Source organism: Beta vulgaris, chromosome 4 (genome assembly GCF_026745355.1).
Source record: "Beta vulgaris subsp. vulgaris cultivar EL10 chromosome 4, EL10.2, whole genome shotgun sequence".
NCBI lineage: Eukaryota > Viridiplantae > Streptophyta > Magnoliopsida > Caryophyllales > Amaranthaceae > Beta > Beta vulgaris.
This window is the reverse complement of record NC_079205.1, coordinates 64470366-64482492: the sequence shown is the minus strand read 5'-3', so window position 1 is coordinate 64482492 and position 12127 is coordinate 64470366. Positions and strand designations below refer to the sequence as shown.

Below are 12127 nucleotides of genomic sequence, written 5' to 3'. Positions count from 1 at the left end.
CACGTCGGCCTTCTTAGGAATGTTTCGGGAGAAAATATGACCAGACCCCGAAAAGTCCAAAAAGTCCCAAAAACAGCCTAAATTGAAGGTTATAATACACGCTTTTGGACTTTTCCGGGGTCCGAACTCTGAACGCCACGGGATTCCTCCTAGAGACATGGTAGGTCATTCGAAAGGAGTCAAGTTGCTTTCTTGCCTTGTCGCCAATAATCATCGACTTTGCTCTTCGTACACTACACTCCACTACTCGCTTCAACATCGATCTTCAACACCATATCCAGCAGAAACAAGCTATGTGGTGACTGTCCGAGTACCATACTAGTTCATTGGATCAACTAAACTACCATGGATGATTTGCCAAGATATCAGACGTAGATCCAAGAAGTGGACCTTCAATATACTGATATTTTGTTATATACCGGTCCCTTCTATGTATATGGTCGGTGATTTCCACACAACCCGCATCATTTAGGCATGGGTCTAGGCTTAGTCTTGATCTATTCACACACACTACACGTGGACTATGAGCCTAGAAATAAATACTAAATGAGGGATAGATATTGATTGAGCCAATAGGAGAAGTATCCTATCACTATCAAGACACTCTCGACCACTATAAATACCCCATGATATGAGTCATTCAAGTAGGTCCTCCATCATAATTAAGCAACACTTGAAAACTATCGATTTTTCCTTTAATGACTTAGGCATCGAAGGGGCGTTACTCGGATCAATCCCTGAGGTTAGCCTACATGTGTTTCTTTTGCAGGGTTTAAACCTTTGAAAGCTGGTGTTCTGGTATCGATATCGGATTTAAACCTAACTAGTTATTCCATATCAGAACATCAGGTACCGAGTTTCGTTAGACATTTGAAGCAAAATATCAGGCCATAAGAGGGTGGGTGGGTGGGGGGTGGGTGTTTTAATAATGACACATTAATATTGCCATAAGTGGATGAAAAAAGTTAAGGATTTGTACAATTCAATCAATTTTTTGAAGTTCCAATTTATCATGTTAATTAACACCAATAGAACTTGGTCTATCGGTAACTGATAAGGTTTGACTCTTTTCCTTACCCATAAAAAGAGAGATTATCATGATAGCTTATGGCCCGGGTTAGCTAAACGCCTAAACCTCACAACAACATCGGACAACAAAAGGTGACTTACTGTAAAATTTTCCTTCATATATACTTCCTCCGTTTAGAAATAGTTGCACCGTTTCTACTTTTCACGCATGCCGATGTATGATTTCAACCATTAATATCTTTAATTATCAATAAGTAAAAATTATAACAAGTTGATATTAAAAAATTTACATCTGAGACAATCTAAACAAAATCCCACATGACTATTTTCTCAATATAAATCACCAAAGACAATCTAAGTGTAAAATGTGAATAGTGCACAAAATAGAAATGGTACAACTATTTCTAAACGGAGGAAGTATCTCTTCTTGAACATGCGAACAGATTAGGTTGGATTTAGTATTAAGTGTTTGCTAACCCGTTTATCTACAAGACTTGGATTGTTGTCAAGAAATTTTAACAATTTTTCTTTCTTATTATTGCAAGCCCAAACAATGAGAGAAGATAAGTGATTCATTAATTAAGGCTCCTTATTTAACAGAGACTTGATTTCACTTCAAAAAGTTTATAAATAAAGACTTGACTTTGCAATTGAATAAAGGATAAAAACTGATCTTGCACGTTACATCCAGCCGTTTACGTAGGCCACTTGATTATGATTGGGGGCAATTCAAGACATAAAATTAATTTCCTAATATCAGTTATTTGAATAATATCTTTTTTGTGATGACGATTTAATGATGTTAATTGGTTATATATTAATTGCACTAACTATGTATACTCCATCTAGCAAGTTTTTGTCCTAAAAATTTTCAGTTAGTTTTGTGCATGTAGATTTGGTTTACAGTACTCAATTTTTTCCCCTTTCTTAATTTCTAGTCTTTGTTGTATTATTTGGTTGTTCTCAGTTATATTTTTGCCCTCGCAAATAAAGTTAGGCGTTAGCTATAGCCTTTGGTTAATGACTCAGCCATTAGCCATTCTTTTCTTTCGTGTGTACCTCTAATCATATGAATGAGATTTAGTCGTGAAAAAGAAAGGATAAAATATTAAAGGTACCTTCCTACTTTACGTGAAAAATTACTGATCAAAAAAAAATTAGTTGTTCCCTAAAACAATAAAAAAAAAAAACGCTAACATGAATAGTACTCTTTCCGTTTCAAAATATAGTTTTCATTTTCCTTTTTTCACGATAATTTATGCAAGTAGTAGAATGTAGGATAGATAGTAAAGATTTTTTGTTTATTTTAATAAATATTGTATGGAAAAAAATGATATTAGGAGAGAGAATGAATAATAATTGGTAGAAGAGAATTGATTGTAACATTTTGGTTGAATAAACAAAGGAAAAATTCTCGCTGCTTTCGTGAAGCTAACCAAGCTGCGGATTTTTTTGTCTAACAAGGGTCACTCGGTGCGGTTTCCTCATCGATGGTCTGAATTACATGATCCTTTTTCCTCTCTATCATCGGCAAGGATGTGTTAGGTTGGTCCTATGTTAGGGGCTAACCTAGGTTTCTCTCCTTATCAAAAAAAAAAAAAAACACAAAGGAAAAAACGAAGCAAATAGATGATGCTACACGGTTTTTCCACACAAAATACGGAAAACTGTGGAACTCTATATATAGAAATGAAAACTATATTTTGGAACACCCAAAATGAAAATGAAAACTATATTTTGGGACGGAGAGAGTACTTTAATAGTCATTGAAAGCCCTAACTCTATTTGTTTGTGCGCTCATGGCTCATCAGTCGTCACTTGAGCTTGCTCTGTAGAATTCTCTGCAACAGAGTAAGAACCTGAAGTTTTTGGTATCTCATTCTTCTTCCTTTGCTCCACAAGGTCATATGCAAAAAGAACCAACTCAGATCGCTGCTCGTGCTTGGCCTTAAGACATTCAGAGTAAGTTCTATCTTTAGGATCCACATTATTATGTCTAAAACTAATGGATATCTTGATGTTGTCTCCACTTATTAACAATGCCACACAATTATGACCAGGTTTGAATTTCATTGTATTATCATCAAGGTGCCTGATCAAACAGAAATAAGATAAGTTCATGGAAAGAATAATTAGTTGATGATGATTCAAAAACAAAGTATGATTCTCACCAAATTCAACGAAAGTAATTTTTTTTTTTTTTCATTTATAGAGTTTGACTTTCACATTTGTCAATATAAAACTTTGCATATCAATATTTTTAGGGAAAAGTTATATGCAGTCGTAAGGGTTGTATATAACAAGTTAAAAATGGGAATAAGTTGCATTAATTGATCATTTATTACATCGGTTGATGCAAATTTTTTTCATAAATTCACAACTTATTTCGATTTTAAGTAGCCTATTTATGTCTTATATGCAGCCCTTAATGCAACCCTAAGGGTTGCATATAGCATAACCCATATTTTTATTATCAATGTAAAAGTTATACTTTATTCGTTCTGTTTAAAATGAAACGTTTGCTTTTTCACGCAACCCAACACGTTTTTTTAATCATCAATATTTTTAGTTGTGCACACGTAAAAAAATATAAAAAAGTTATAATTTGATAATATGCATCAAGAGGAATCTAACAAGATCCCACTTGATTTATGTTTTTCTTTATATAATGTCGATGAATTAGAGTCAAAATTGATCAATGAAAAGTGTCATTTTACCCAATGTTTCCTTTAAAACAGAATGAAGGAAGTAAATAGTTGATATTTGAAATATATATTTGTCGAGATGAGTCTAACAAGAAATTTATACGATTATATATTTTCTTTTTCTATAAATTAAAGAAAATTAAAGAGCAATAACAATAGGGTCTTACTTCTTAATTTCTTGCTGCAATTGCATGATTATATGCTTGTTGAAAGAAGCTCCATCGAGTTCTACATAGTCGTTCCAATCAAATTCGGTCTTGTGGTTGACGATACTTTTGTTGGATAATTCTAAATTTGTATATATAACATCCTCATGCGTACCAACTTTTGAGAAGGTTGATTTCCAAACACCAATTGTCCTAACCTCCATCTAAAAAAAAAAAACAGTTGGTAATTAATTGGTATCAATGAATTATGAAACCATTGCAAGTTTTATTTTCAAAAAAGAGGAAAAGTGTACATAAAGTGGTAAGAAGATTGTCATTCATCGGAAGAATGAGTTTCATTACAGTTATCTATCAATTCAGACCTTTAAATCGAGCAGCTTTATCCTAGCTAGTTTAAGTTCTTTATGTTTTTGTAGTTGTTGTGTAAGAACGATTATAGCTCATTTTAGTTTTTTAATGTTCGTTTAATTGTACTAGCCTCAAACTGTACTTTCGTTTTTAATTAATGCACACTTTCTCAATGTCAAAAAAAGAAGAAGTGGTAATAAGATTAATTTACTTACCATTTTATCGTCAATGACACATAAATCACCAACATCAAAAGGATGCACCACATATGTGAACATAAACCCTTGAAATAAGGTCTTGCAAGTGTCTCCAAATATAAATGTTGCGGCTAACACTGGGGATGCAATGAGAACAAGTACTTTCGTAGTAGCCAATCCAGTAAGAAGCAACCACATTATAAAAGTAACAGCAGTTAAAAGCCAGCTGATAATTTGGTTCAAACATCCCACAACCTCCTTTGCACTGCTCAATGTATTTGCAAGGAACAAACAATTGTCGGCTGCCCTATCCTGATCAATATAGAATCCATTATACGTGTTAGGAATAGTTATAGGCCTGTATAAAACACTATATAATGTTATCTAATAATAAGCTATATTATGACTTATGAGTTTCGTACAACACCTGGTGTCCTATGTGTATGTAATTTTACACCATTTCACATTTTTGCACTCTACGTGCTCATGTTGTCACGCACATAGGCATGCTAATAAAAGAGGGTGTAAATAGCATTGGTTTATGATGAACATTCAGGTCTACGATTGTAGTGTCTTATTACACTATAACAGTCATTTGGTATTTAGTGACTAAAAAATACCTTGTAATTTATTGGTAATGAATTATGTCCAATTTTTGTATATAAAATCTTATTATATGTCCATGTTTATGTTAATAAAGTCATCCCTAAACATGTACGTACTGTATTATTCTTTATAAATATTTATTGTCACTCAGTAGTATCATTTTTAAAATGGTAATGGATGCTTTAATCTCATTTAATTTCCTAGCTTTGCATCAAAAAGAAAAAAAGTTTTTGAATGTTAATAAACATTATCATGACATGAATATTGATACGAGATTCTTTCGCAGAATTTGTTAAAATAAAAACACTAAAAAAAATATTATGTCACGAAAAAAGTGAAACTATCTCACAAATGAAAAAAATACTCATATGAGTTAAGGTATAATATAAATCTTGGCCTACTAGACTAAAAGATATACTCCATGACCCATCCCAATTTAATGATTTATATGCCATAATTCTCTCTACGTTATCCCATATTATGCCACATAATCTTCTTATTTTTTTAGGAAAATATGCCCAAAAACCTTTTAAAAGTATTTTTTGCGGAAAAAAAATAACAATTAATTTTTTTGCAAGATAAAACCTATTTTCATTTTCCGTTGTTGACCATCTCAATTCTTGCGTTGACACTTCCATTTTTCTTCTTCCTCCATAACTACCACCTAGCCACCACTACCACCACCTCCCGCAAGCCACTACCTCACCTCACCAGACACCCCCCACCTGCAGCCCACCTCACCCCACTAGTATCCCCCACCCTTCCCTCCATGCTTGCCCCCCTCTTCTCTTCCCATCACCTCTCCCTTCGTCCCAACCCCTTCCCCCCGTTGCACTGCCCAAATCCCCCCTCTGCAACACCTTTCCCCCAAACCCTCCCCCCCCAATAGAGGCAACTTTTGAAGAGATGTTGGGGGCAGCTAGTAGGGGTGAAGTGGGGTTTGCAGCCTGTAGGGGTGGGGGACAGGCGGGAGGTTGTGGGCTGGTGGCTAGGCGGTGGTTATGGAGGAAAAAAGAAAAAGGAAAGGTCAACATCGGAATTGAGATGGCAAAAAAAAATCAGTCTAGCACTTAAGCCCAACAAGGCATATTACTATTCGGTTATATTAAATTTTTGGATCCAGTTACCCTCAATCCAATTCGATCTGAAAATCCAAATTTTCAAAAAATCTCAATCCGAACATAGTTTGAATACGATCCAAATTACTAATTTGGATTGGATTTTGAATCTTATTCGAATAACTTTCACCCTTACTTATGGGCGGTTTAGCCTTGTACTCAATCTCTAAGTTGGTAGCCCTGCATGCTAGTAGACTAGCAATGATTGGTTTTCAGACTAGTTATCTTTCCTAATAAAAAAAATAGAGAGCGGCAATAGTAAACCCTCATTTCTCCTTTTTTTTTTTCTTCTTTTTGAATATTTTTACAAGAAAAAAAAAGTCAAATTAGGAAGAGTAAAAGAGTAAGGGGTGAGTGGGTGACTCGTGACTGGAGACTATGAGATAAAACAGTAGATTAAAAAATGCACAGAAATATAAAGAGCGGAAATACAGAGGGAGATCTAACTCGAATGGTAAATCTTTGCAGGATATTCCTTGGGCAACTACAAGGAACCGTCAAGTTTGAACGAAGAGAAGCAAATGCTCCAGCGGATGAAATTGCAAAACGAGCTAGACTGGAGAAGATAGATTTATTTTGTTTTGAATGTATTTTGAACCCCTCCCCGTGTTGTATTAAACTAATTGAGCAAGACATTGCGGTGGAACCGGAAACTAGAAACGGTTATGGGTCGCTTTGTAGACAATCTCCTCTTATGGGGGTAGAACTTTAACTTAATTAAAAGCTTCATTATTGTCAAAAAAAGAAATACAGAGGGAGATTCAGTTATGTACCATCCACGCTCCAATTTTTTCAAGCGATATTTCTTCTGATAATTCTTGTAATTGATCCTGAAAATAGTCCCACTCGGGCTTCACTACCCTTCGCAATCCACGGAACCTACATGCATCGCAGCTATGTCCACCTAATTCAATAAGTTGCTTGAGGAATTCTTGCTTGAGAATCCTGCTAATATATATCCATGAAAAAGGGAAAGAAATGTTATTATACTATCGGAAAACTATAATTGAGAGTGCAATGTGCGTTACTGATAAACATAAATGGTACATGATATACACCGTTTATAAAATCGAAGGTGATGTCAATATCACTAAACTGTCACATGTTGTTCAATCAAATAGCTTCTTTGTACTTAAGAAGAGAATATGTGTGTTATTGATAAACATAAACGGTACATTTAGGAATGGCAACGGGTCGGACTTGGACTTGAATTATGCATAATCCGACTCTGACCCTACAAGAAGTCGGATTTTAAATCCTAGTACGACATCCGACTCTGAAAATCCGAATTTTTCCCGACTTAAAATCCGAACATCCGACTCTGATTCCGACCCGACTCGAAATCCGAACGCCCGACTCAAAATCTGAACATCCGACTATGAACCCGATCAGACTTATTTTTCTGCCCATTTAATAATAGAGTAGTCTTCTATAATACAATAATCTAATCATTATAATTTATTCTAATAATCATATGGAAATCTTATATGAAGTAGTACATATAATCTAAATATTACTATTAATTTCAACAACCATTTCTTCAATGGGAAAATCCTATATACTTCCTCCGTTTCGTTTTAAATGCAACAAATGGTATTATTTGTGAGATAAAATATTCATTTGTTGCATTTAAAACGAAACGGAGGAAGTAATACAATTGGCTGAAAGTCGAAGTCGGTTATACATGAATTATACATTAACATAAATAAGAAAAAAGGATTGATTGACTCAAAGTCGAATTCGGATTCAGATGTCGGATTATTTTATGAGATCCGACTCTGACCCTCCTCCGACTCGGAGTCAGACTTTTTAAACGGAGTCGGGCTTTTTAAACGGAGTCAGATTACTTTTTTGTCGGAGTTGACTCGGATTTTTTCCTTCGGATAGGAGCGGACTAAGGTCGGATCCGGACTGGATTGTCATCCCTAATTACATTATACACTTTTTTCAAATCGAAGGTGATATCAATACCATTAAACCGTTGTTGTTCAATCAAATAGCTTCTTTGTACTCAAGAAGAGAATAGAGAGAACAAAATAAAAGAAGAAAATGTATCTTACCCGTCTTCGCTACCTCTCTCCAAGTAGAGGAGGATGTCGGAAATATAATTCTCATTCAACAATGTTTCTCTGGCACTCAAAAGATATTGAGCCACTTGTTGTATACCATATATGGTAGAATTGTGGCCATCTTCTATTAACAAGTCATACTTAACTCTTTTCTTCACTTTGCTTGACAATTTCTTCACTTTTGCCATTTTATTTCTCAACTCTTCATCCTCATGATCTTTCAAACCAATTACTCTTTGTGTAGCACACTCATCCACTTTGTCTGATTCACTCTTATCACGATCACCTTCTCTCATTAGCTTACCATAAACCAAGGCATAAATTCGAGTACCTAAACCTCGTATTGGTTGTTTTTTCTGCTGATCATTATCCTTATCTATCGATTCGCTTACGCCCTCCACATTGTGGGATTTACTTCCCAAATGAATAAGCTCGATTGTTGAACTTAACTTATTTTTGCTTCGCTTATTGTCGATTTGATCTACACTAGTATCATCGTCATACAAAAGCTTGAATATGTCGTGGTTGTGTCGACCAATGATGCCCAAATAAAAGAGTTGTTTCCCCCCAACTATGAGTTTATTGTTTAATCTATCATAGACTATAGTAGCCTCCCAAGACAATAATACACAAGTTTTGATGAGCCAAAAAACAGAACAAAACAGAACACTAACACAAGTCCATGTTCCAAACTCCAAAACTTTTTTGGAAATGTGTGTTTCATTTAGGTGGGACCTAAAATACAACACCCATGTAAGTAGAAGCATGAGTGAGCTGAACATGAAGTTGATGCTATGTTTCATTCCATTAGCACAATACATTAGATACTTTCTACTCATGAACCTGTCTACTAATATATATGCTATCGAATTTGCATCCATAGTTGGAGTTAGATTTTCAGCTAAAATCCGTAACCTGTAAACGATCATACGTGTGGACAGTATAATCACATTGTAGCCAATGAGAACAAAAAGAGATACCTTAATCCACTGTTGAGTATGCAATCCGAGGATTTTGTGGTGCTTGAAAGCGGGGACATTATTCATAACCTCAGACTCGATCCACCAAAAAAGAACACAATCGATTATTTCGACCACTGCTTCTCGAACATGAAGGCCACTTTCAGTATGATCTAATGGCAATTTAGGTGTAACGCAAGAAACAATATTTGGAAGGAAGGAGCTCAAGAAAAATATGTCAAATATGATGAAATAAACTGAAACTGGTATTAAGGTAAGCATACGAATGCTTCGTCCAGCATCTTTGTGTAACGAATGTGCATAATAATATTTACAAATATGTCCTGCAACCCCAAAGTATAAGGTTAGAATTGCCATTATTATGCACATCCAAATTCGGATGAAAAGCTTAAGTCGAGTGACATTGTAATAGTCATGACCGTGCCTAACGATTTGAAGTAATCGTATAAACAGATAAGACACCACTAGCAGTGGCAACATTGCCATGGAAGCAAACATATCAACGTACAAACGAATTATATATAGCATATTTTATAAGCGTACAAATCGAGAACCTTTTAGTTTCTTGGACAGATGGTGAAGTAGCTGCTGGATCAACAGCTGAAATGTTTACCGAAGTATCACAACTTTGGTGGTCGACCGAGCCAGGGCTCGCGGCCGCAGCTCGAATCTCACAGCCCGTGTTGGCAGCACAATCATCTTGCATCGCCTTTCTGTCAAGAGGCTCTAGGCTATCCATGATCAGTTGGGTTTTTGGAGGAGCTACAAATCTCTTAAGTACTTGATGAAGATTTTGTTTGTGTTGTTAAGACTTAAGAGTAGAAAAATCAACTAATACTACTACTACTACTTAATATCACCAGATCAATTGCACATGACTTAGGTCTTAGCTTGTGTAGGACTTAAATTCACCTAGGTAACAGTAAGACTAAACAATTGGTTAAAAAAACAATTGGTTAAAAAAACAATTGGTCTCTTAGGTTAAACAAAGACTTGACGATTTATAAACTATGCTTTAGGTTGATAAATAATTACATTACCATTAAACTTGTCATAACAAGCACATTCATCAGCACATTCGGGGGGAGAAGAGAGCTTGTTATAAGCTGTTACCAAGAAGCAACTCCCATAAAATTTAAAGATTTACCTTTTCGTTATAAGGCAAATGCCTCAACACCACAAACTATAGCGTGGATGCACCCAATGTCTCAACATCACTAACTTTAACTATTAGCCAAAACACTCCCAAACTATATGGTGTGGCCGTGTGGGTGCATCAAGTGATGTCATAATTGATGCATAAGCTAACTTTTCTTGCCGAGGCGGGGAATCCGTGTTAACTTTATTTTTTTTTCATTTTCCCTTTTTCTTTCATTTATCCTATTTTTTCGTTAATTAGAAACCTTTCGGCTTCACTTATTGCACCTAGGCTAATAGTTTGGTGTTAAATGCACCTTGTGCCATAATTTGTGGTGTTGAGATTAATATTACCTTTGTTATATAATACATTGTTTCTATATATGTTCTTTTTTTCCGCTATATTTTTTTCCGACTATATTGAAATGGTTCTACTATGCCATAACTTGATAACTAGCCCTACTTGTAAATTTGTTGTGTTATACACATTCAATAGGTAATTTAATCCATGCATTATAGATATATCTAATGTCTATCACTAGTGCGTATTTTACTATTGAGTTATAGTTTTTCGCTTTTTTCCGTAAATCATCTATTCCCTTATTACACATCACATATAATAATTGTGAGCATATTTTTAATTTGTTGGCTAATGGATAGTCTTCCAATCTAGATTTTGGATTACAGATAGTTACCTACATAAGCGGCTAAGGCCATGTGCAGGGTGAGCAACTGCACACAAGTCCCCGAAATATAAAGGTCCAATTCTATTAGTGGTCCGCCTAAAGCAAAAAAAAAAAAGAAAACCTAAATTTAATTACAAATAGAAAGAGATCAATTTCTATTTGGTGTTTTTCTTCTTTTTCTCGTATTCTCCAAAAGCCCCACTTATAACTCTTCCATCTCTTTTACACCAAAAAAAATTAATCTTTAAAATTTATTTTAACACACAGCCCCTAATTTTATGAAACGGTCCTGATTACCTAGTTGGAAATTAACTAATACTATTAGCAGTGGAGAACTGTGGAAGTTGCCTGATCTTGCACGACTTGTATATACTATAATTATGCAAATAGCCAGCCAAGCTAGAAAGATCACGATCAAGGCACCTTGGTGGTTCAGAGTTTACAACAATGTTCATTAATTATAATGTATACTCTTTGACTTAAAGTATTAAACGTAGTAGACTTTAAAAAAAAGATTAGTTGACTTAAACGATGATAGCTAACCGGCGATTTAGCAGGGTCCATGTCAGTTGTTAGGGTGTAAGCCCAACAAATCTAATATATGGTAGTTTATACCACTCTTGTATTAATATATTAACTAGTATTTTGACCTGGATAATATCTCGGGTCTGTTACAATTATCAAATTTATTATTATTCATAAATTTTATTAACTTTTTCGAAAATTTTCTGTCTAGTGTGAAATTGGAAACTGCATGTTATGGCATGATAAGTTGCTTAAGAAAAATATTCAAAGGAATTAGGAATAAAAATGCAATTTCGACAGAATTGGGGTAAGAGAATAATATTATTATCATAATAAAAGTGTTAGAGATTAAAAAGCTTATCTATGTCTTTATATACATTACTTTGAAACATTAAACATTGAAATTGGAGTCCACTCATGGTACACCCGGGTGTACCATGAGCATGGTACACCCAGGGGCATTTTCGTGATTAATTGGAACTTCAGGGGCACGTTCGTCATTTCGCGCAATCTCTCTCCTCTTCCTCTTCCGCGTGTTCTCCTCTTACGCGTGCTTTCAC

The 12127-nt window shown here is 34.9% G+C and overlaps 1 protein-coding gene across 1 annotated transcript; it reads right to left on the bottom strand.

Moving 5' to 3' along the window:
* Window positions 1–2826: 2826 nt before the first annotated feature.
* Window positions 2827–9959, bottom strand: LOC130591228 (mechanosensitive ion channel protein 4-like). Its single transcript, XM_057394184.1, has 5 exons — window positions 8231–9959; window positions 6944–7115; window positions 4465–4758; window positions 3902–4104; window positions 2827–3121 (listed from the first exon to the last, which is right to left on the bottom strand). The coding sequence occupies exons 1-5, from the start codon at window positions 9745–9747 to the stop codon at window positions 2827–2829; spliced, it is 2481 nt and encodes an 826-aa protein (XP_057250167.1). The 5' UTR covers window positions 9748–9959.
* Window positions 9960–12127: the final 2168 nt, after the last annotated feature.

Coding starts and splice junctions, on each gene's coding strand:
- LOC130591228 (XM_057394184.1), bottom strand. CDS start 9,747: ATGCTATATATAATTCGTTTGTACGTTGATATGTTTGCTTCCATGGCA. Junction 4,105..4,464: donor GTGTCATTGACGATAAAATG/GTAAGTAAATTA, acceptor TTTTTTTTTTAG/ATGGAGGTTAGGACAATTGG. Junction 3,122..3,901: donor TTGCAGCAAGAAATTAAGAA/GTAAGACCCTAT, acceptor CTGTTTGATCAG/GCACCTTGATGATAATACAA.